Below are 26,899 nucleotides of genomic sequence, written 5' to 3'. Positions count from 1 at the left end.
TTCCCTCCTTGCTCACCCTGTCGTTGAAGTCGCCAAGCACGATTTTTATGTCGTGGCGGGGGCAGCGCTCATAGGAACGTTCCAAGCGCTCATAGAAAATCGCATCGTCCTTCTCTTCCATCGGGGCAACGGCGAGTATCGCAGGCGATGAAGTAATGAGCTGTATGAGTTTTATGACGACATACACAGTAAAGATCCAGCGGCTACGTTGGCTGGATCATGTCGTCCGAATGGAAACAAACGCTCCGGCTCTAAAAGTATTCGATGCGGTACCAGCTGGTGGTAGTAGAGGAAGAGAAAGACCTTCTCTGCGTTGGAAAGATCAGGTGGAGAAGAACTTGGCTTCACTTGTTGTTTCCTACTTGCGCCGGTTAATACGAGAAGGAAACGGGTGGCGCGCTTTGTTAAACTCCGCAAAAATCGCGTAAGCGGTTAATGCGCCAATAGAAGAATAAGAAGAAAGGTAGTATTCTCTTTCCATTTTTCGTGTTAAGGGGGAAGTCTACTGTGACAAGGGGAAAAACAGGCTTATTTTCCGGATTTTATTTCTAACAAAATATTGCTCGTATATAAAATCTATTTAAACTCTTATCTTTATTATATATTTAAGTTTTTGAAAAAAAAAATTTTAAGTAAAAATATTCAAAATGGCCGCTGTGGCACTTCTGCAAGCGCAGGTCCGCTTTTCTTAGGTGCCTAAACGGTGTACATGAAATCTTACGTTTCGGTGATCTAAAACAAAAAAACAAAATATTGTTATCATATACATAGTATTGACTCTCGTCTGACGTAGGATTATGCGAATAAAATATTTTGGCGTTGAAAAAAAAATTCTTGAAATTTTTTTCTTTTTTTTGCCTAAAATTGATGTTACTATTGTTTATAACAATTTAACAAATAACGATATCAAAAAAATCCTAGGTCAGACGAGAGACACTATTACAGAGAATATATAATTAAATTTTTAAGCTGATTCATTTATCAGAACTCGAGATATCGTGTACACCGTATAGAAAAGCGGACCTGCGCTTGCAGAAGTGCCACAGCGGCCATTTTGAATATTTTGACTTAAAATTTTTTTTTCAAAAACTTAAATATATAATAAAGATAAGAGTTTAAATAGATTTTATGTACGAGCAATATTTTGTTAGAAATAAAATCCGGAAAATAAGTCTGTTTTTTCCCTTGTCACAGTAGACTTCCCCCTTAATAAACTCAGATGAACCCAAATCCTTCTCCCTGCGTCATGTTTTCTTCTTGATTTGATAGTAATATCCTCTTTATCAAGAATGAATCGAAAAGTTAAATAACATTTTTCGGCCGCAAAAAATATGACCAGCCAAATAAAATACTTTTGTATTGATGGCCGTCGTAGCCGAATGGGCTGGTGGGTGATTACTATTAGGGAGTGCATGTATAAAATGACAGCAGGCAATGGCTAACCTCCGAGTACATTTCTGCCATGAAAAAGCTCCTCATAAAAATCCATTTGCCGTTTGGAGTTGGCTTAAAACTGTAGGTCTCTTCATTTGTGGCACAACATTAAGACGCACGCCAGAAATAGAAGGAGGAGCTCGGCCAAACACCTAGCAGAAGTGTACGAGCCAATTATTTATTATTTTTATTGATGGAACGAGACTGAACCGCGAAAAGTGAGAACCTATAAAGTGAACATGATGGCACTTCACCAGACACAAAACCGACCGAAACCGAACCGTGACCGGTACGATGGAGTAGATCGGGTCTTACAGAGTTATATTTTATGTAGTATGTGGTGTAATATATGGTATGTCCCAAGAATGATAGAAACAAGATTGCGCCCATTTGAGAGTGCGTGACGTCGCATTGGTGCAGCTGTGCAGTGTTGCCAACCCTTTGCTCTTCGCAATAAATTTAGTGGTTTTTAATATCCAAAATGGGAAAATTTTTGAGTTTAGCATTTGCTTCTTTTTTTAATTTGAAACTATCGACAGACTGGAAAAAATACTAAAAAAGGGCACAAAAGGGTCTACATTTAAAGCTTATGCTGAGAACATTTCTCTGCTATTGAAAATTTGTTGATTTTTATAAAATTTGATGTTTTGAAAGTGGAAATCTCATTTTTTTCCTTTTGAGCTTATGAAATAATATTGGATCTTTATCTATAACCTCTTTTAACATTTAAAACCTTTTTATAAATTTTTGAAAATGCCTAAATTTACTAAATACGAATTAAAGCCATATAGGTGTATTCATAGTAAAATAAAAACGAAAAAAATACCAGATAATACGGAAGAAACCATAACGGCTCTTTCACAACAGTATTGACAGTTGATTGTTAATTTTTCAGGTAATTTGCCATATGTAAACGGGTAGATTGATTTTGTGGATTTATTGGTAATTAATATATATGTGAACGTACTTTAAAACTCTTTTCTGCATAGGCAGCCTTCGGCCGCGCTTCAAAAGAATAACCCTCATCAATCCAACACCGGACACCGGTCTACTCCTTATGCTGATAACAGTGACTGACGTACGCAGTCCCTTACCGCAGCCCCTAACGAGCACAAAAACTCATCCCGTAGAGATCAACTGCGTTCTTTTAGTTACATATTCACAAAATAGGTCGGTTTGTGTTTGTATGTGTTTGGTTGTATCTACACAATGTTGCCATTGATATTTTTGCTAACACACTTTTCCACACATCCGCGTTATCAGTTACAATTTTTCATTGTTCAATAAACCAAAGCCAAAAACCAACAAATGCAAATAGTTCATTTATCTAAAATTAACATCATTTAATAGCGTTTTTAAGTTATTTTAATAAAAATTATTATTTTTCTAAGTTTATTTTGTAAATGATTTCAAAACGTACTATTTGGCAACACTGTGTGGTGAGAGAGCAATCAGCTGACAGGGTTCTCCCGGAATTTTCAAAAATCGCGAAATAAAATCTACGATACGGAAGGAAGTAATTTTTCATTTACATGGGGTTCTCATAAGTTTGATCGTAACAGCTGACAGGGGAATGCGTTTACGTCGGTCACTGTTTTCAGCATTATTCTAGCAGAAAAGAGTTTGTGGAAATTGTGTTCCTATTTTTAATTATGGTTTATATAAATAAAAAGTGTGTGAAACGTGTGTGTATGTTGCACAGTTGTAATAATGATTAAAATAAATGCGATAAGTGCACTTATCAAAATTTGGTGAAGATAAAGGGCAAATTTCACAAACAAATACGAGTTACTTAAAAACTATTATTAACTGAATTGTGTTGGTGTTAATTTTAGCAAAATAAACACTAAACTAATATATCTTGTGGGTTTGATTGGAAAATTCCTAATATTTCTCTCTCAAACAAAAAAAAGAAAAAAGCTAAGTAAACGGTCAATAGTAAGGATACTCAGCCCAAAAAATTTCAGTTTAAAACTTTTAAAGCGTTTTCAAAATAAAATAAATTTGTGTTTGCTTCGTATATCGACGAGGCTCATTTATCTACTCCAGTTTTTAAGGAGTCTAACAAGCTAGTTCACTTAAACCAATTTTCGTTGGATTAAACCAATTTGAACCGGGTAAATTGGACTGAAAATGCTTAACCTGACAACACGAATGATTATAGTGCGGTAATCGTGCTTTTAATTACTATTTTTATTTATATATTATTAATATAATTATACAAACTACTTGTTGAAATTACTTTTGAATAAATCGATTTTCTTACCGATATAGTTGAGCTACATTTGTTTGTGTCTGACAATTGCTTTTGCACAACTAGGCAAAAAAAATGGTTGAATTTTTATATCGTGAAGACTGCATGTTATACTGAATTACTACAATTTTTTTTATCAATCTGGCAGCCATTCGTAGCTGTTTCGGAAATAAGAATGGCGCAGCGAATTCATAGATTCGCCTTGGCTAGTTAATTTTGGTTAGTCCGAAATTGGCGAGAGGAGGGATTGGTGCATAAGCAATTTCGGTTGAGATTTACTTTGGGCGAATAATAGATTTAACAGTGAAGTAGTAAAATTTAATTAAAACATAGTAAATTATTCTGTTTAATAAGTAAACGTAAAAATAATTTCGGTTTTTATTTCTATAATGCAATGCTTATATATATTAGTAAATGATTGTTGAAAAATCGATTATAGAATTGCAGTTGGATATGTATACGCACACAAGAAGGGAATGTGTCAGAGTTGGCTAGTTAAATTATTAACACTTTCGCTTACTCCACACAGAAATTAGTGGAAAATTTAACGAAATCTAAACCAATACAAAATACTATTAGATATTAACCTAAATATATAAATTAGTTATAAGCAATTGGAGAAAGTAATGGATGAATCGAAAGTGTGCGACGTGGAGTTTTTTTTTGTGTGCTCAAATGAGAGGATTGATGAATTTTTGATAAAGGCGGTTTTGTTACATATATGTGTACACTTAATGTTGCTTGCTCGATGGTTGCCATTTTTTACAAGGTTTCCTACTACACAGTGTAAATTATAATAGTTAGATTAGTTCTTATTAAAATGAGTTTAGATCATCCTAATTTATAAAATGGCTAGTACTTGGACACATAGTGTACCTAATTTCCAGAAATTTGTTGCTTTATACATATATCGCGTACAACCTGTTCTTCAGGCTCCGTCAGCATCTAAATATGATAGCTTTTCCATATTGATACGCACCGGTACTATGGTATACACGTGGCTGCAACCTTTTTAGAAAAAAACTACTGTTTCTGAAAAATCTTTAATTTGTGACGTTGTAACGTCATTGCTTAAGCTAATTACACACACACATGCACATCTACTTACGTTCGTAAAATACACTCTTGTGGAAATATGCTTGTACGTACAGTGGTCACACAATTTATTCGTACACTCAGTTTATAACATCAGGTGTATGATTCTTAGCACGATGTATACAAAGGGGGGTAAGGGATAAACGCTAAAAAAAAACACTTTTTTCATGAGTTTATTGTAGCGAAACGGTTCAAGTCAGTTTATTAAAAGTTGTTGCATATTATAAAGTAACATTTCAAGAATATTTGATAAAATTTTCATGTAAAAATATTGCAAAATGAGCGAATGAGAGCACATTTACGTAGACGTCTTTTCAAAAATACATTTTGCAGTAGTCAGCATATCTCAGCGTAGAATCATCTGAAATCAAAAAAATCGAATAATTTAGTTAAAGTATGAGTTAAACTTCCCCCCAACGTTTATTTTGACGATTTATTTTCATTTTCAGCCATTTGGTAGTCGTTTGAAGTAAAAAGTGATTTTTGACGAAAAAATGCCGCCATTTTGTAGGTGTAAAACCACCTTAATATAAAAAAAATGGCGAAAAATGGCGTTGGGGGGAGGTTTTTTATATGTAAAATATGTGTGCAAAATTTCAAAAGGATCGGTTGAGTAGTTTTCAAATGCCAATGACTACGCACTTTAAAACAAAAGGTTCGAGAAAACCGCGTTTAAAGTTTTGTAACGGACTACGCGCGCAACTGCTGCGTCTCGGCAGATGTTTGAGGCGGCTCGGCTTTATGCTCTATAACTTAAAAAGTTTTGCTCGGATTGACTTAAAATTTTAACACGGTATTTTTGAAATGTTTTACTACAATAACATGCAAAAAAAAATCGATTTTTATCCCTTACCCCCCCCTTAAGAAAAATAACTTAAAAAAAAATCAGTACACAAATATTCAATTCATTCTAAACCATTTTATTGATCTAGTTTATTTCGGAAAAACCGGTTGCACGAGGCAGAAATTGCTACTCTGCAGCGCCACCTGGTGGCGAGTGGCAGCAATGAGCATATTATACAAACCTCCGTGGAAAAATACATATATGTATATACCAATTTTTATAATAATCGGTCCAGTAATTTTCGAGTTCATCGAGGACATACAGACAAAAAACATTAATTTTTATATATAAATATGAAAAAAAAACGAGTTTTTAGTACTGTTGGACCGCCTTTAGCTTTAATAACTGCTTCTAAACGTCATCGCATACTTTTTACCAATACGTTGGTTTCATTTGCTGCAATTTTCTCCCACTCAACACTTAAAGCTGTCTTAAATGACACCTTTGATTTTATTTTGTGCTTTCTCATTCTCCTTTCTAAGAGCTCCTAGACATGCTCAATTGGGTTCAGATCCGATGATTGAGGCGAATATTTAAGCTGCTTACAGTGGAAAGCAATTTTACACAAGATAAGATGAGTGTTTTGGGTCATTGTCTTGTTGGAGCAAGAACCGTCTAACATTCAGTCCAAGTTTGACAGCACTATCATGCAAATTATTCTTCAAAATGTTTAAATACAGATGTTTGTCCATTTTAACATGAATAAAACCATTTTTCCTACTCCAGATGCAACTATGCACCCCCAAAACATTGCATTTTCTCCTCCATGTTTAACGATAGGAATACGATTTTTTCCATTAAGTTCTGTATTTTCTTTTCGCCAAACTTTTGGAGGCCCATCTGATCCGGAAACATTAAATTTCGACTCATCACTGAATATGACGTTTGCCCAAAAAGAATCTGGCTTATTTATATAGCATTTGGCGAACTCCAATCTCTTCTTTCTGTTAATATCTGAAATGTAGGGCCTTGCGGCGTGCCACTCTGCTATAATAACCAGCGTTTTGCAGACAATTACGGGCTGTTTATAGTCTTACTTTTTTATGCAAAGACTTAAATATTTCTTCATAGTATCGTGGACGTTATTTTGGGATTTTGCGCGACTGATGCTACTATGTTGCGTTCCACACGTGAAGTCAAAATTTTTCGCCTTCCGGCTTGGTGGTGATTATCTTCCAATGTACCAGTATTAACGTACTTAGCAATAACACTTTGCATCGTATAATGCGATTTACCAATTTTTTTGTCGATTTCGCGCAGAGACTTGTTTTCCATGTACAATTTAATAACAATTTTACGCTTTTCTAATGGTAAATCCGCACTTCGTCTCATTTTGTCACTTTCAATTGAGATATTACGCGCAACTGATACTGAATCAGCGAGAAAATTAAAAAAAACCTATATTATTTCGTTTTCAGCAATATTAGTAAAAATTCAAACCATTTTTACTGTTACTTTTGTAGCACCAATATAATGAGCTGCAAGTGTACGAATAAATGTTTTGCAGCATTTTGCCACGTCTGCCTGCTGTCCTTAGAATCCCTTAGTGTGAGTTTAAATAACGGAAGTTTTGTTTGCGGCAATTCATCAGGAATGTAACATTCTTACTCTGACCCAGAATTGTCACAGCAAATATTTTGCGCAAAGCTAAATGTTTTTACGTTTTATGCAGGGTGTACGAATAAGTTGTGTGACCACTGTATGTACAGTCTGTCTAATAAAAGCGTGACCGCTATAACTTAGAAACTATTTGGTTAATTCGACTGCATTGTATGGGCTTGTAATATATTCAATAAAATGTATATTTACAACCATTCGCTATAAAGGCTTCACATCTTCGGGTCATACTTTGTGTCCTGCGCAAGTTCTGGGGGAAATCAGGTATCCAGTTGGTGGTAAACTCAAATAAACTGCCGAATTTTTTCGGAGAAGCAGACTTAACTGGATGATTAACAGTTCGTAGAAGTTTTCGATTATCAGCAGTACGCCAGGACGGACGTGTGCAATTATTCACAGGAAAAGAAGATACTTTCGTGAATGTCAACGTTTTAAAGTTCGGCACAAAGTTGCACCCACTTATTTATGAACGCCTTCGACTTCTTCAAATATTAAGCTGCAGATGCATGTGACATTTTTGGACCTTTAGGGTGTACACATAGGAACACTGCTTCAAATCGTTTTGCATACGCGGAACTCTTGTAAAAACAACGCACGTTATATATATAAAAGGATACCCCTATTTAGCAGCATTTGAATTTATTTATAACGGAACTGTAACTTTGACTTTGGCCGGTCACGCATCTATTAGACAAACTATACGCATATGCTTTGTTTTCTTAGGTCATTTTGCGTTTCATCTTATCTTTGACTACAAGCAGTATTACATGCTTGCTGAAGGTTCATTGACCTTCCTATTCTTTGGTGAATGACGCAATCCAAGGAATATCTAATGTAGAATACTTTTTCTGACAGATATTTTTCATTTCTTAAGTTCTGGTATCTTTATTTTGAACTAAGAGTATTTGTTGCGGGTCTCTCTTAAACACTATTTGAAATTTTAGCCACCATGACCCGCTCATATCGTTCAATTGCAAGTTTACAGCATTATGTTGATACTTGCTGCTAAATATAATACTTATAGCGGTTGAGCAACTGAACCAGCGAGCAAAGTACAGTAGATTCTGTTTTTATGAGGTTTTTTTTTATGCGGTTTTGAAATAGTGCGGTTTTTTTTTTAATTAAAAAATGCATGTCGACCTATCGGGAATTGTACATATAAACAAGATTCTAAACCAGCTAAGCAAAAACTCATCACAGATTATATCAAAAATGCTAGCCCTACAAGTATGGAACCGCCTGCATCACCATCTAGATCAGACGTGTACATTTCCTCAAGTGACGGAAGTGATTTTACGCCAAATCCTAAACGAATGCGCAACATGCGGATATTGTGTGATTCTATTTCTGACGATGTAAATTTATTTTTCGATTTTTTGTTTATGCGATTTGAATTAATTATTTCTGATTCATGCAGTCTATGGAACGTATCTATAGTTATAATATGGGACTAGTGCCTTATTTTTATGCGATTTTATTACATTATTTTTAGTATGGAACTGGTAGCTTTTTTTATGCTGTTTTTTTGTATGCTGTTTCTTGCGGAACGTATATACCGCATAAAAACAGAATCTACTGTATTAGCCTAAACATTCAGCGACTCCGTATTTTAAGCGACATTTTCTTTATCCATCACAAATTGTGAAAAATGCGAATTTGGCGTAGCAAAACCTATAAACTAGTTCTTAATAAAAAAACAATGGTTGCAAGTGGAATTTTTTTAATATTTAAAATAATACTGAAACTTATAGGTATTTATGCCAAGCAAGCGGTACAGTTTATCTGCAGAGTTGACCTGCTAACTCGGCACACTGATAGCAATGCAGATACGTACATACGTACTTGTATGCAAAAAGTACAACTAAAAGTTTATATCGGGTGTTTTTTTAAGAGCTTGGGAACTTGAAATTATAATAAAAAATTAAATAAATAATTGGCGCATACACTTTTGTTAGGTGTTTGACCGATGTCCTCCTATTTGTGATGTGTGTCTTGATATTGTTCCACAAATGGAGGGACCTACAGTTTTAGGCTGACTCCGAAGGGAAAAAGGGTTTTTTGAGGAGCTTTTTCATGGCAGAAAAAGCCTGCCGGGGGGCGACCGCTATTAGAAAACACTTTCTCTTATTTGATGTTCATGCACGGGGATTCGAGCCTACACACTGCCGAATGGTAGACACGCACCAACCCGTTTGGCTTCGGCGGCCGCGTTGAATTGATAATACAAAACAGAAATAATAAAGGAATCGCAAAGGATTCAAGTTGGTTTCAATTTTTGCACGAGCTGTAAGCCAAATTCTTATGTATGTAAATTTGCCATGTAGTCGAAGGACAAAGGCCAACAGGTTGAGAATGATGACGAATCGACATTTCGGCGTCTTCGTCAATACTTCGCTCCATAAATTTCGCGAACATTTTTTTTTTTCAAAGTAAATTTCCTCAATTTGGAAGCGCTATTTTGGTGTTGAGCGATTCATGATGACTTGCCAGACCTTACTGAACAGAAATGTCCAAAGAGTTTGTCATTCTCATCTGTCAAACCATAATTATTGATATCGAGACTTGTCATACAGCTAAAAAAACATCTGATACAATTTTTGAACGAAAAAAAGTAGAGAAATGCTCAGCCAAAGTTCGGTTTTTTTTTTTGCCGAAGTCGAAGCTAATCGAACTTTTTATGGTTATCTGTCAAATTCGCTCAGAGCCAAATAACGGTCTGCTAGGTACTGCACCATTAAACATATTTTCACCATGCTGTTTACTAATAAATGATACTCAGTTTCGGGGCTAATTTCGCCTGTTAACAATGGAGCGGGGAGCAAAGGAAATTCGAAAATATAACGAAACGAAAAAATATAGGCTAATACTTCTAAAGGGACAAAAAATGTTGTTCCAAGGGTTCAGCGTGGCCACCTTCCAGTCTCCGTAATGGTTTAGTGGGGAGTGTCTTCGCTTTCACTAATATTTCACTTCATCTCTTAATTTCTGCGAAAAAAGTTGAGCAGTACTCTCTTCAATGGAGAGTGTTGGATCTTCCAACAAGATTCCGCTCTAGCCTATAAGGCAAAAACCACCCAGCAATAAAAAATAATATTCCCGGGATCATAGTCGCAGAAGATTGCCGTCTGGAAGTCCAGATCTGAATCCATTGAACTACAGTTTGTGGAAACCGATCGTGCTGCAATAGCTAACTGGCCTTATCGTTTGAAGGCTTGCGTGAAAGCAAATGGTGACCATTTCTGATGAAAATTACAATAAATTTATTTTTTTAATATTTACATGATTAAATAAAACTAAGTTCATTAAAAAAGTATTATAGTTTCATATAATTTTATAATACATATATATTTATATTAGGGCGGGTCGATTTAAAAATCGCTCATTGCTCTGTGAAAATCGTATTCTAGGGATCAAAATAAGAAACTTTGCCGAAGGGACCATACCTCTAAAACGAATTCTGATGTCCCCCAATTTGGGTCGAACGAAAAATCCCACTTTGACCCATTTAGAGTGCTCCAATCGAGTCCAAATGTATGACCGACCCCCACTGACTTTGGACGGCCGATCCACCCATGCCAGTGGCGCACCCCTGGAACTCCCCTGGGGGGTTCCCCATACAATAATTTCAAAATATCACCATTTTTGGCCTTTACATGAGAAAAGAAACTAAAAAGCTCGACCCAAATTGGGGGACATCAGAATTCGTTTTAGAGGTATGGTTCCTTCGGCAAAGTTTCTTATTTTGATCCCTAGAATATGATTTTCACAGAGCAATGGGCGATTTTTTTGCCTCCCCACAAATCGACCCGGCCTAATATATACAGGGTTGGCCATATTAAACTGACCCATGTGATTATTAAAAAAATATGGAAAAAGAAACATTTTTTTGTGTTTCATTGTGAAAAACATTTAATTTAGTTCAAGGAGATTCGTTTACATCACTTTTTGAATATGATATCGCGCAAGTGGTCGCCCTTAGCTCGTATAGCGTAATGTGCCCGTTTTTCGGCGTTTTCCATAGTTTTGGCCAGCGTCTCGGCCGATATGGCGGCTATTTCCCGTCGGATATTGGCCTTAAGTGCGCCTAGTGTCTTTGGCTTGTTGACGTAAACCTTAGATTTCAAATTACAGTAAAAAAGTTATAGGGTTACTCAATGGGTCAGTTTAATATGGCCAACCCTGTATATACATATATATAAATAAATTTATATATAAATTTATAAATTTAAATCAATTTATTTTTAATTTATTTATATGTATACATATATGTTCGCTGAACTGAGGCGTAAGCTTTCCAATTGCAAGTCGTAATTGATTTCTTCGACTTTTGGTTTTATCGGATAAAGATATATTCATATGTTCATTGTTTTAGTTAAAATTATCCTATTCAATTAAATTAAGTTGCAATAAAAATGGCTCAAAATAACAGAGGCAATAAGAACAAACAAACCAAACAAGGAGGCAAAAAGGTAAAGAAATATGCTGATTTCGTTAACGAAGTTGGGCAGATGAAAATAAATACCTATACATACTTAGTAGGATATTTTACATTCTTAATTATATATATACTTTTTTTTTATTTTAGAGTGTTCAAGAGAAGACAACGCAACAAAAGAAAAAGCAAATAACCAGCGAACAAAAAAAATGTGGCTGCTGTAAGTGGATCCTGGGCAGTTTTGTGTTGATTGTATTGATTGCTGGCGTTTTGATCTACGACACGAATGTAAATGGCCAAGGTGTCTTCGAACGCTCTGCTACTGGCAAAGTATTGAAGAATGCCGGCGTGTTACCGCATGTGGAGAAAGTGTGGTACATGTCGATGGGAGCTGCGGCACGAGGTTACAAATGGGCTGAACACCATGTGCCCCCATACGCGAAACCTGCAGGCCAGTTGGCGTGTGATGTTTTCAAAATGGCGCGTAATGCTGCCTGTAACTTATATGGCGTGCTCTCAGATCTTGTTGCGTCAAAGTTGCCAGCGGCTGCGAACTTTGTGAGTAATTGTTTTTAATCTTATTATAGTATTTACATGTACTAGGTTGTTCAATAAGTTTTGTGGTTCGATAAGAAAAACACAATTTTATTGTGTTCCGCATTGGGAAGCCCAGGTGGAGAAGAACTTGGCCTCCTTCGGCATTCCCAATTAGAGTCAGCTGGTATAGAAAGAAGCGACTGGCTGACGTGTTTTTGTTGAACACGGCCAAAATGGCTTAGGTGGTTACAGCGTCGATGAAGAAGAAGAGAGAACTTCGACTGCTCTAACGACTTGAATGGCTACTTCTCAATGAAATGAAAGATCTTGTCCAGTAAAGGTTTCCTTTTTTTAATTATCTAAAAAGTGATTTAGTTTTTTCAATATTGGTATCAAATAAAATATATTTACATAAACTTAAATATGTAGTGTTAGTATTACAGCTTTTATATGGGTATTGAAAAAAACTCGGCCGCTGCATCTGAATGGGTTGGTGCATGACAGCCATTCGAAAGTTCGCTGGTTCGAAACCCCGGTCACAAAACACCAAATGATAGAAACAGTTTTTCTGCAGGCAATGGCTAACCTCCGAGTGCATTTCATGAAAAATAATAAGATTCAATAATTTTAACGCGTTGGTCTAACGTGTAAAATTATACATCTGTCTATTTCATAAATGTCTAAGATGGCATGAAAAAAGAGTATAGGGTATAAGAGTCTAGGCGTCACTTTTGCAAGAGCCAATATATATTGAAAACAAAAAAATGTACTTGCAAGTTATTTATGTTTAACAAAATATAAAAATACATTAAATTAGAGCAGGTATTCTGTCGGAAAAATTAATATATGTATGTAAATAGATACTGTGACATGTGTGCTATCTTTTGCATATGAATAAATGTCAACTGAATCTTTTACATAGGAGTAAGTTGTCAAAAAAATTGATTTGTTTTGATTAGATGTGAAAATACAACTAAATTCACACTTGAAGTATCAGTAATCGTAAGGTCTAAATAAACTAAAAAATAGAGTTCAATAGTACAGCATTTTTTTTTAAATAGAAATTAGAATTGGAATCTCATTAAAATCACGAAGTGCACGTTCAGTATGGGCATTACGAGAAAAATTTTAATCTCTTGGGCATTTCTTTTATATCTGGCTTGGTCATTGACAGAATTTACTCCCTTCTCTGATTGATAAGTTGAAGTTCAATATTCCGAGTGGAATCCTCCGTTGATGTTTGATGTTTTTTGAGTTGGCTTTAACAAGTTTGAGTTGAGATAACAAAGAAATTCCTTAGAAGTATTTTTTTTTTTAATTTCATTTTGTAATGGAATTTTATTGTGTAAGAGAAATTAATTTTTTTATGAGGAGCTTTTTCATGGCAGAAATACATTCGGAGGTTTGCCATTGCCTGCCGAGGGGCGACCGCTTTAGAAAATTCTTTTTCTTAATTTTGGTGTTTTCGCCGAGATTCGAACCGACGTTCTCCCTGTGAATTCCGAATGGTAATCACGCACCAACCCATTCGTCTACGGCGGCCTCATAAAAATATCTGCCGTTCGGAGTCGGCTTGAAACTGTAGGTTCCTCCAATTGTGGAACAACATCAAGACGCACACCACAAATAGGAGGAGGAGCTCGGCCAAACACCTAAAAAAGGGTGTACGCGCCAATTATATATATATATATATATATAAATTAATTATTTGCTAGTAATATATCTGTTTTCCAATTCCATTTACGGATTCCTCAAAGTCATTCAAAAATTAATCTAAAAAAATTTATTAGACAATTGGTAGACTTGCAATCGTTTCCTTCAATTTCTACGTTACAAGGCGAATAGAATTATTGCATTTGAATTTGATATTGCGATTTCAAGTAGTAGGAAGGCCAAACAAAAATACTCAAAATTTTCAAACTGAATTTGCAGTTAGTGCAAGTATCATTTGAATACTCCCATTGCGCTGACGTTGTCGACTGCCAGTCGCTGACTTGAAATTTAAATTTATTTTCCGAATTACCCTATTGTTTTTAATTGTCTTGCTTCCTTTCTCGTCTCGTTATTGTTGTAGCGGCATAAAAATTCCCGGTACATATTTTGGGAATGCTGCTGGAGTGACAGTTCTTCGTCGGCAACGTAGAACGAACTGTCGTGGGAACGACATTGCCTAGTTCATACATCTTAAGGGGTAACACCATTGTACACGCGTAAAATAAACACGATTTTTAAAGAATTTTTTTGTATAGAAGGAAAGGGGAAACAATCACTCTGATTTGGGAAGTTATTACTTATATACTAAAATACAAAACTACAAAGTTTGATCGAAAAATTTTACAAAATGGCGGCATTGGAGACATTTTTGTAATGTGGTTTCTCTTGAAGGAGCTCCGCAGCACGCAGCACAGAGGGTGCAAATTTTAATCTGGAACAAAGAAACATTTTTTTTCTTAATCTAGATAAGAATAGCTAGAGAAACACGGATTTAAAAAATATTTATTTTTGTGGAATTAGCAAGCATTTGAAGGAAAAAACTCTATTTTGGACAAAAAAAAACGGCACTTAAATAATTATAACAATCGTTTAAATTAATCTATCGGAAATCCCCTACGCTCTTCTCTTAAGAAGGTTATTATACAGACGTAGTGAAAAACCTGATTAAAAATATTTAAAATTGTTTGAGTTATGCTGCGTGCCAATTTCAGAAAACGTGTTTTGAGAAAAACGCGTTTAAAGTTTGGAAATTTGGAGAAGTCGTTAGGTAGCAGTTACTAACGCTTGGTTAAAAGCTTAAAATATTTATGAAATAGACTTCGGTAACGTATAAAACTTTTTGTTCTGTATTTTAAAAGGTTCAAAGAATTTTTTAAGCTTATAAAAAAAATAAATTTTTTGAAATTTCTACAGTGGTGTTACCCCTTAATGTTTTCGAGGCAATTTATAATTTTTTGCAATTTCAAATCACTTTTCCCTTCAACACATGAAATATTTTCCAGCACCTGTATATTTAAAAGTCAATTGGTTTATATGTATAGTAAATTGCCGCTGCTAGAAGAATAATTTAGAAAGGTATACACACTGTTGATCTCCGCGGCGCCGGTTGAGAGACTATTTTTTTGATTGCGTTTTGTTATTATTTGGATGCGTTTTACATGACACCATGCTTCGACTATCACTTCCAAATGCTGATTTTAATGGAATCAAACGCACATTTCCTCAAGTGACTTAGTGAAAACCTATTTTCGTTTGTTTATTTATTGTTTTGTGTTGATTTCACAATTCAACCAATTATATTCTTATTATTTCTTTTATTAACTTTTACAGGCACGAAGCTTTTAAAAAATGGTCTACTGCGTAGTTTCGATTTTAAAATTTGACTACAATAATTATTTCACATTTGATACTCGTGAATTAACTTTCTCACTTACATTTACTATTTCTTTCTAAGAACTCGGAAGAAAATTATATTACTAGCACATAATTAATTTCAATTACAAAATTCAATTCCTTGTAATTTACATAAAAAAGAAAAATTACTTCTAATAACTTTTAAACCAATAGTAAATACAATTTACTCAACTAAAAAGTGAAGAAATTCTTAATATCTTGAGTTATTTTAATAATTTTTCTTACATTTCAGCTCGAGCAATACGTTCCCGGCCTGCCCAAAAAAATCGAAGACACTTCTTTGGTGTTAAAAAATGTGTGTGTAGATGCTTTTGGAAAGACAGTGACCTTCTTTAAGACACAGGTTTTCATGTAAGTAATTACGCTGTTAAATAATATTCAGTATAAGCACTCAATTTATAATCTTTTTGCAGCGGAAGCCTTTCACCTGAAAACCTTAGCAAAGTAGTGAATCAAACTCAGAACGCTGCAATCGGCTATTATAATCAGTTTCATAAAAAGGTCGATACCTATTCCAAACTGAAATGATTTTAAGGGAAATCTCGAATACACTGGTCACCAACATCTCCACCAAATCAACACAACACCTTCGCTAACATCAATGCTAAACACCCAATAACAAAAAGGAGTGCATCGCAAAACCACATCGCCAATCTGATTTTTTTTAAATTAACTTGAACTTTTTGAGTGCTTTTAAAAATACTTTTTTTTTACTTCCTCAACCGTACACATAAACATATACATTCATGGACCGGTTGAGAAGAATCGAGTACAATAGCGGAAATTAACCGTGCTAAGTCTTTTAACTGAGTTCTAATTTTGAATTAAAATTTAGGTAATTAAGAAATAACTTGAAAATTTCACATTTTTTGTGTTGTTACAAAAATCATAAATTGTTGAAATTTCCTTTAAACTGATACTCAACACAAACTCAAATTCAGTTTTAGATAATTTTTTTGGGACAAAAAATTAATCATGTAATCTTTTTCGTTAGGGTGCTTAAAGTTGTGGCTTACTATTCCAGTTTGTATCAAATTTTAGTCTATTGATATAAAATAATATGCATTTTTCTTAGTTCATTTTGTGAATTGTGAATGATAACACATTTTTTAAATAAATATATTTAAAAGTTGAAAATATTGATGTATTGATATAAAACATAAATTTTACAGAGTTCGTGCTTATAGAGTTAATGAATATTGTTGTTTCAATCTTGTACCATGCGACTTGTGCCACCATGAGAAGATTTGAAATTAGTATTGTAGTCAAAACTTCCAAAAGTTACGAATACAAAGTTTGAGTACATCACTCTTGAGATATTTGATCTTTTTCTCTATGAACTGTGGCACACCCCTCGAACATCGAGATACCTAGAGCAGATATTCCGCTTCAATTTGGCATGTCTGTCTTAAAGAGTTTCTCTACATGGTAAATTTGAGCGTATATGAGAACTTTTGCACTTTTATTCATCAATAATATAATAATCGCGAATATTATGTGATGCTTTTCACCACTTCGACATCGTCATACATATCGTATGGCCTTATTCTCATTCTATTGGTGGCATGGTTTGTCCCTACCAAGAGCTGCCGCTACATTAAACTAACCCTGTTTAGTACGGTGAATTTAAACCCTCACCTATTGTTACAGGAACAATACTATGTAGTTAGGTTGCTCCCAGCATTTCTCTTCAGGGATTAACCTAATCCCGAATCTGAAGTTTAATTCTGCCGCTTGCCAAAGAAGGCTCCTTCTGAACTCAATTTCGGTTAAGTGTAATGGGTGATGAAATTTTAAGACCTGTTCAGGAATAAAAACTCTCCTCAGGAAGCGCCTTTGCTCTCTACGACTTTTATCTCGCGTAACCCGTCCATCCCGACCATTGGCCATTGGGACGCAGCTATTAATTATACCTTTCTTAAATTTAACAGGATGTACGAGGAAGAGATTGCGTCAAGTACACTTAAGTACCATGCTGGACATGGTGGGCGAATTTTCTGCGAGCCCAAAAAAGTAGGTATTTTTCAATAACGCAGAAAATATTTTCAACTCTGCGTCAGTTATGTAAATTTTCATTGCTGATATCGCACCAAGCATATGATTAAAACGCACCAAACAATTTGGCTACGTCATGTACTTTTTTCTTTTTTGTTGAAAAGGATAAAAGGGTCAATTGAAGATAGAGGGTTAATACGTTCCGTCACGTTTCGTCATCGCAGTATTTCATATAAAATTGCTGAAAATATTTTGTATTTCAGATGGGAAGATCGTGTGATTTCATGTGCCCAATATGCCAGCTATACATATAAATAGTATTCCTTGGGCACCTTTACCATATTCCGTTTTCTGTGGCTTAAAGATTGGTCAGAATGGTCATATTATTGCTCATAGTAGTACTTCTTTTAAACTCTCTAATTTAATAAAATAATTAAATTTTCAAAGTTCCAGTAGTTATTTTTTCAAGTGACCGGGTGACCTTACTTTTTTCTACATCCGTGAATTTTTCGTGCTATTTCCCCAACTCGTTTCAAGGGATCATTGAATCCGCTAGTGTGTTTTTTCTTCATTAAGGGAGGGGTCTAGGGTTTGACTTTCAAAAAATCGATTTTTTGGAAATAGCTTTTTCTTATAGTAAATCATCACAAAAATATTGTCCCAAAATTTCAGCTCAATCGGAGCAAAACTTTTGGAGTTATAAATGTTTTTGTCCCCACTCTTCTGCGACAGCTGCGAGCGTTTGGAGCGGAGCGTTACGTTTTTCTCGAAACCACTTTTTCAAAGTCCGTGACTATTAGAACTTCAACAATATTTAACCGATCCTTTTCAAATTTGGTATACAACTTCTATATATAAAATACCTCCCCCCCACTGAGAGATTTTTCACTTTTTTGTTTTACATTAAGGGCGGTTTTCACTTATACAGCGAAAAAATCAGTGAAAATCGCACTTTTTGCTTCAAAAACGCGCTGGCAACGTAAAAATGAAAAAAAAAAAAATCGGAGCCAGTGGGGGGGAGGTTTTGGTGATAATTTAACCAAATAATTCTGTTTTTTTTATTTCAGGTGATTCTACAACTAGATACGATAGTCACCGCAAATCACCTTTTGGAAAAGGCGTTTTAGGAAAAGTTACCTCACCGGCTTATTTCCCGATATTTTCTTACAAAAATTTAGTACAATATTGTTGAAATGATGCTTTATAATGTACAAAAAGTTTAAATACATTTTCACTATTCATATCTCTAAAGCAAAGTCTCAAAAATTCATTAAAAAAAATGCTCAAACCCTAGACCCCTCCCTTAACAACTTTTAAGTGTTGATTACACTCAAAGTGATAAAACTGTATTTTTTATTGACATAGTACAAAACATTGATTGGATGAAGCTGGCACCGTAATAGCGTGAGCTACCTTCATTGAAGAGTTGTAATAATGGCTTAGCAACAGCGGCCTTTGGTTAAGCCAAATTCCGACAAGAGCCATTCGCATTGCTCACACCAACGACAATATGTTTTTTATTTGGCTTGGTTTTTTTATTTGGCTCATATCTTTATGTCAATCTTATGATGTGGATCATTTCTCTCTAATATTCGTTTTGCCATGTTTTACTCGAAATGCATATTATTGCGTTGGACAACGAAATAGGCCAGTTTTATTTCAATCATTCTTCTTCTTCTCTTCTTAATGGGCGCGATAACCGCTTACGCGATTTTGGCGTAACCGCTGGATCTTTATTTGCTGCGCTATGTCTATGTCGTCGTAAAGCTCATACAGCTCATCATTCCATCGCCAGCGATATTCGCCGTTGCCAACGTGCAAAGGTCCAAAAATCTTACGCAGAATCTCTCAAACACTCCAAGCGTCGCTTCATCGCATGTTGTCATTGTCCAAGCTTCTGCGGCATACGTTAGGACGGGCATGATGAGTGTTAGTTTTGTTCGTCGAGAGAGGACTTTACTGCTCAGTTACCTACTTAGTCCAAAGTAGCACTTGTTGGCAAGAGATATTCTACGTTGGATTTCAAGGCTGACATTGTTATTGGTGTTAATGCTGGTTCCCAAAATAAACGAAGTCCTTTATAATCTCGAAATTATAATTGTCAACAGTGACGTGGGTGCCGATACGCAATCATTAGTTAACAAAAATTGTAGAAATAATGGGTTGTTTACATAAAATGGTATACAATGCCATTAAATGTATTAGTACAGACAAAAATATTCTTAAAAGAAAGACAGCCTCCGCCAACCTTTCACTGATAGAAGTTCATTCGCCTAAGAAATCTCTCTATATACCCTTCATTTCATTCAGTTTTTCTTTATTCGTGCTTTCAGTGCATATTGCGTTTTCTCCCTCCTTTTTCGGAAGCCCAGTTTTACACGAGATAATAACTAGTGAATTATATATATATATATATATGGGTGTTTGGCCGAGCTCCTCCTCCTATTTGTTGTGTACGTCTTGATGTTGTTCCATAAATGGAGGGACCTACAGTTTCAAGCCGACTCCAAACGGCAGATGTTTTTTATGAGGAGCTTTTTCATGGCAGAAATACACTGCAGAGGTTTGCCGTTGCCTGCCGAGGAGCGACCGCTATTAGACAAATATTTTTCTTCATTTTGGTGTTTCAGCGAGATTCGAACCCACGTTCTCTCTGAATTCCAAATGGTAGTCACACACCAACCCATTCGGCTACGGCGGCCACCTACAGCTGTTCATATGCTTACTAAATTAGTTGGTGACAAACGTGATCACATCGGATTAATCTTATTAACATTTAATTCATATCGTATACCTAACCCTATAAATATTGCCTGGTACAAACTTGTTGTTCGCGAATATTACCTATATCGTACTTCAAATCACTGCAACTATAATGCAGCTTGCGTTACTTACAATTTGTCACCTCATAAGCGCATAAACTGTACTCGAGAACTTTGTGCTAATTGTGAACTGCATCCGGCTCCCAGCAAAATGAAATTCTACAAATAAAAACACAAAATTGTTCCATACGATTCATACAAATTAACAAAACACAATTATACTCTTAAAAGGAAATTGTGTCCAATTAATATCTTCTTCTTAAGTCGCTTTCCAATCTGGGTCAGGGACTAAGGACGCATTATTGTATATTGACCATATGATCTTCAAAAATTTGTCTGCAATAAATCACATTTCTATAAGCACGAGGTGTGTTCAAAAAATAAGGTGATTTTCATTCTTCTCAAAAAATATTTATTTATTCATCAATTTCTATTTTATCTCATTCAAAGTAGTCCCCCTCAGCATAATACACTTGCATAATAATAATAATACACATGTGCCAGCGTTTTTTCTAATCCTCGAAGCAGTTCTGATATGCACTCTTTAGTATGTCCTTGAGCTCTCTCAGCGATTCGGTTTTTATCTTCTCAATCGTTGCAAAACGCCGTCCTTTCATGGGTCTCTTCAATCTGGAAAAACAGGAAAAGTCACAGGAGGCCAAATCTGGTGACTACGGTGGCTGAGGCATGATAACGGTGTTGTTTTTGGCCAAATAATCTCTCACAAGCAAAGATGAGTGAGCAGGTGTATTACTCGTATCATGATGCAAAAGCCATGCATACCACATTTCCATGCATTCCATTTCCACAATTCCGGCCGTTTTTTCGTACTGCTTCACGTACGACCTTGTGGTGAGATCTCTTGATGCACTGCGCTATGGCAATCGAAGAAAATAGTGAGCAAAACCTTGACATTTCATCGGACTTGGCCTGCTTTTTTTGGTCTTGGCGCTCCTGGACTCTACCATTGGGACAATCGAGCTTTAGTTTCGATGTCATAACCATATACCATTGATTCGTCACCGCTCGCGGACGGAAATGCTATAGCATTCATTTTTATAGTGATGCAAAATGACGTGAATGTTACAGCATTCAAATTTTAAAGCCAAGTTTTGTTCATTTAATTTCATGTAACTTTAAGTTTTTGTAATTAATATACATTTCAAAGTAATGACCACTTGATTCATTAAGTACTTTCATATAACAGTTAAAATACGATCTTCTGACTACTCTTACTCGTATAATATTATATATGTATGTATTATCAGATTTTGGATATTACAACTAGTTTCAAAAATAATTGCCTGTCTATTTTTGCAGTTCCCTGAAATTTTTAGTGTCCGCGAACGTGTTAAGCAAGTCTGGATCATCATTGACGTCATGTAACAATTCCTGAGCGATGCTCATGCGTCGTTGTTTTTGGTAAAAATTCAGCAATTTTTGAACTAGCTTTGCTGCCACACGCTTCATGCCCAAAATTTCCGAAAAGATTGCATGGAATGAGCCGACGATTTTCTATAACAATTTTCTTTACTTCTCAACATTTTCATCGGTTGTTGATTTGCTGGGCCGTCCATAGCGAGTGTCGTCATACACATCTTCTCGACCTTCTGTGAAAAGCTTGACCACTTGTACAAATTTTTTTGACTCAGAGTACTCTCCAGCGTTTTTGGGCACTTAATTCTACTTCATTTACACAAAATTTGATGCAACTTCTTTGATGAATTTTTTCTATAGCAGAAAATCGCCGAACACGCAAAACACTTGTCTTATTTATGCCTCTCACGAACAAACTACATAAACATGCTATATTGCTAAAGCCGTGAACATATCTTCGAGACAAGGGTACCAACATAATCGAAAGTCGAATGTACGTAGCCCGTGAAATTTGAAAGTTCACCTTATTGTTTGAGCCCACCTCGTATATTGGGTCCTTACATTTACTTAACATTAGCGTCATATCATTTCATTAACATTCTCTGGTACATACATATATTTTGTTGTGCACATTTATCCTTAAAGTGGATGGTTTAAATAATTATAAGTGAACTTAATACTTATAGCAGCCTTATAGTTAAGGGTTAGTTAAAAGTTTTCTGCGAATAAATAATGAAATAATTTAAAAGGTCTCTGCTTTTGTTATTCGCTAAACTTTGGGACACATTATAACAAGCGATTATAACATCTAAAAAGCTGCTGAATTGTGCGCGAAGTTGAGGCAACATACCACACCGAGCTGAAGCCTCCACATTACGAGCGAGCATCACAAAAGGAAAATAGTCACCCCTCTAAACAGTAGCTTTTCACACTTAAGTTCAGTTATTCAGGGTGGGTTAACTGTGGTGAATTTTAAAATTGAATATATATATACATATGTATAGTACACACATATATAATTGACATGCACTTCCTTTTTAGGTGTTTGGCTGGGATCTTCTTGCAGTTTTTGGTGCGATTTTGGATGTTATTCCACAAATGGAGCGACTTCCGGTTATATGCCGCTTCGACCGGCTGATGGTTTTCTTATAAGAAGCTTTTTCATAGCATAAATACGCTCCCAAGTTTGCCATAGCCTGCGGAGGGGCGACGCTTTTAGAAAAAATCTTTTATATCATTTGATGTTTTATGGCTTTAGTGGGTTTCGAAACCGGATCCTGCCGAATATATAGTAACGGGCCAACCGATTCGATTACGGCAGCCGTTTTCGAAGAAGTATTCATCAGCCTACTGACAATCTGCTCCCTTGTATGATTGAAGCTGTTTCTTAAAATATAAATGCTCTCCCTAAAAGTATCTACAAATAAATGCAATTTTTTCCAACTCTATCTTTCCAAAGAGAAGCAACAGTTCCCCTAAACACAATTGCAACTCATCAAAAAAAAAAAAAAACAATGTTTTTATGATTTCTTTCTGCTTCCATAATGCAAAAATTATTTAAATGTTTATTTACTTATTGCTCATTTTTGGTAGTTTGCTATGAATTGATTTCCTTCTTTTGCTTTGGTTTATTCTGTTTTGTTTTGCTTGATGGTTCATTTGTATAAATTACCCATATAAATTAGCAAGTTAACTCAATTTCAGTTACCTACAGTTGAGGTAATTCCCTCTCGAGGGAACTCTCGTAAAAATGACTGAGTTCATTTGATGATCAGCACCCTGCACTTAAAAAACTTCGGCTATACTCTTTGATAGCCAGTTCTAGTTTTGCGAAATCGCTATCTATCGCTATGCCAGATCTTCTGAACCGTGGCAACGAGCTTGACCGTGCATTTATGGGCCAGGGAGTACGGAGTCAAGACAGTGCTGCTCCGCTTACTTTTGGGTATATGGGTGTATCCTCATAACGGCTTAATAAATTCGCCCAAATTTAAGATCGTTGTAGTCGATAACAACCGGATTGTTAAATATTCGCCGCTGTTTTGAAAAACATTCAAAATACACTGCAATGTTAAGTATTAAAATTGTATGATGGTCATAAAATGCGTTTGCAAGTTTGTTACAAAAGGAAGGGATATGGCAGTATTTGGTATCGCAACTCCCAATGCCAACGATGAAATTCCTCAATATCAGATGGGAACATATGCCAGAAGCAATGAGGAGGTTTGAGAGGGGTACGGTATACTAGGCAGGGTTAGTTTACTGCTTCTAAACTATGCTGCGCCTGTCTGGTCGCCTGGAACCAGTAATTAGCAGTGGACGAAGCTATAGACCTGCCAAAGTTACTGCGACAGGATGTTTTCTGATGTTCCTAATACAACATCTTCAAGACGAGGCCCATATGCTATCTGTGAAGGAGCATAATAAACTGCTCAGCAAGCAGTTTCTGCTAGGGTGTTACCGCAAGTCTCGCCCATGCAGACACCTTCTTTAGCCTGAGCCACCTCCCAGGAATGTTAGGAGGCACCTCCTTCATTACGCGGACGAGATCCACGACAAAACAGACCGAAAACTACTGGATCGGACAGAGTACAGATAGACAATCAACGACACTCAACGGGATACTCTTACCACATTCGAAACTCCTGATCCCCGAATGCCGTCATAGGAGTCCAACCACCACGCATTGGAGACGAAGAGCTTCAACTCCGCCGAGAGTCCCGCGTTACCTTGGCACAACTACGTTCTGGATACTGTAGCAGGTTAAACTTCTACTTATCCAGAATCGATCCCGACATATTCAACATATATCCGGTATGTGAAGGCACCATGCACGACACTAACCACCTTTTCACATGCCCCATCAAACCCACTCATCTAATACCCCTCTCCCTCTGGACCCAACCTGTCGAGACACAAAGTTTCCTGGGCCAAATGTTCCACTCTTGAATCAGAAGCGTACGTCTCTTAAGATAGCATATATTGATGAAAGCAGTCAACGACAGTGAGTTGCGTTACAAAAGACTTGTTGCTGTTAAGAAGTTAATGAACAATATGATTGAAGCATTGATAATAGTAGAAAAGAATAAAGGTGAAAATGTTTCGATTCCACGAATTCCAATCGATTTGTAGTTTCAATTTACGCGTGCCCCGTTCCCCGTTCGCCTAGAATTCGCAATGACCGTCATTAGAAGTGTCTTTTGACAGTTATACCCGATGTGCTCGGGAGTCGGCAAACCATCGTCCTTTTTGTTTTCTCTGCGTTACGATGAAGGTACCAATAAATGTTTTTAAAACAACTAAAGTTTAATAAATTAATTATAGTGAATTCAAAATCGCACTAAAATTGTTTAATTTGATTTCTCGTAAAATTAAAGAACTATTCGTTTGGATGAATCCTTTCTCGACGAAAGGACTGGCAAGCACCCATGAGTATGTACATTAGAGGTGCATGGAAAATAAAAACCAAATTATAATAAAAATCCATTTTGGCGATAAACAAATTGTGTTAGGGTGCTGAACTTCCACCACAATATCTGTCACAATAAATTTTGCCGTAGGTTCTACAAATAGTGGGATAGATGTTGTGAGGGCGTAGATAATAGCTTTAAGCTCTAAATTATATTACCCACTGAAATTGGGGCCGGGCGAACACCAGTATATATATGTAAGTATTATAACGGGTGGGTCATATAACGTTTGCTTTTTAAACCACCTATTTTTTTGAGAATGGTAACACAAATGACATGTCAAATGTGTTCATAATTTACTTAAAGGTTTGACATTTACGAAATGGAAAGCTATACGCTTGAACAAAATTGGGAAATAGTGAAAACCTATTTCCAAAGTGGTGAGTCTTCTTCTTCCGCGGTTACAGTAAATGGCGAGCGTTACCGTGACATGCTCAACGAGTTTTTGTTTCCAAAAATTGAAGAGGATGACATGGACCACATTAACCGAATTATCAGCCGAAATTCCGATATGAATTGGCCGCCTCGAAGCTGTGATTTAAGCCCGTTGGACTATTTTTTGTGAGGAGCCGTTAAGGACAAATGCTATGCAAACCATCCAGAGACGATTGATGCTTTAAATTACGAAATCGAAGTTGCCATTCATGAAATTGGAGCCCAAACAATCGAAAATGTGCTTAAAAATTGGTTTGATCGAATGGCCTACTGTAAAGCCAGTCGTGGCAGTCATTTGAACGATGTTATTTTTTATTTATAAATGAATATTGATTAGTGTTTTACAAATTTTACATGGCCCACATACAGATGTTAGTAAAATGGGAATATTGTAAGTACATATATACAAAACTAATTTGCCTTATTCTCAATTGCAATAATTTCCACTTATTTCTTTATTTGTAAAATCCGAATTTTATTTATGGTAATATGGTGATATACCATACATAGATGTGCGCAGAGCAAAAAATTTGTGTACACCTATAAAAAACAAAATTTTTGAAAATATTTCGACTAAGAAGGAAAATTTCTTTGTATGGGAATTTTACGAAAGTTAAAAGTCTATAGCTGCAATGTTGCGTCGATATTGTCTCTATTTTTACTAGGAAATTGGCGCTTTGTATGAGAAGTAGGTGTTGCCCCTGATCAAGTATGACCATTTTATTTTAATGTCTTTGATGGGTTGATTTGATTGTCTTTATATATACTTTATTGGAAAGCATTAATCGAAACTAGTTAAAGCCAATTTAGGATCAATAAGTTTTTGTGTCGTGAAATTTTCAAGTCGAATTTCGTTGGCTGAACGGGACTGGAAGAAGTTGCAGTTGCTTCAATAAAAGTAAAATAGAAAATTCTGTCACCATTGATTTCAATTCGTTTTTTTGTGGAACGTTATTGTACTCGCATTTTTTATGAAAACAGGAATTGAGGAACATAAAACTTGATGTTTTACATATCCTCATGGTACAGCAAAATGAAAATCTCTTCAACACGCTCGTCTCAGAAAATGATTTAACATTTGCTATAATCGAGTTGAACAGTTACGCTAAGATGAAAAAAAAGCCTTTGGGTTCATAAATATATATGTGTATTTACAATAGTAAATAGGGGGAATAC

General features: G+C 35.7%; 1 protein-coding gene across 1 annotated transcript in view; it reads left to right on the top strand.

Annotated features, from left to right (window-relative positions):
- Window positions 1–16,761, top strand: part of LOC129249495 (transmembrane protein 214) — a 30,826-nt gene extending 14,065 nt beyond the window's left edge. The window contains exons 9-11 of the mRNA XM_054889344.1: window positions 11,830–12,237; window positions 15,857–15,975; window positions 16,038–16,761. Coding sequence (XP_054745319.1) covers window positions 11,830–12,237; window positions 15,857–15,975; window positions 16,038–16,152 — 642 coding nt within the window. The 3' untranslated portion in view covers window positions 16,153–16,761. The remainder of the gene's footprint in view (window positions 1–11,829; window positions 12,238–15,856; window positions 15,976–16,037) is intronic.
- The last annotated feature ends 10,138 nt before the right edge of the window (window positions 16,762–26,899 follow it).

The sequence above is a fragment of the Anastrepha obliqua genome, chromosome 5 (assembly GCF_027943255.1).
Source record: "Anastrepha obliqua isolate idAnaObli1 chromosome 5, idAnaObli1_1.0, whole genome shotgun sequence".
NCBI classification, from domain to species: domain Eukaryota; kingdom Metazoa; phylum Arthropoda; class Insecta; order Diptera; family Tephritidae; genus Anastrepha; species Anastrepha obliqua.
The sequence above is the reverse complement of the archived record's forward strand: the minus strand, read 5'-3'. Positions and strand labels throughout refer to the sequence as shown.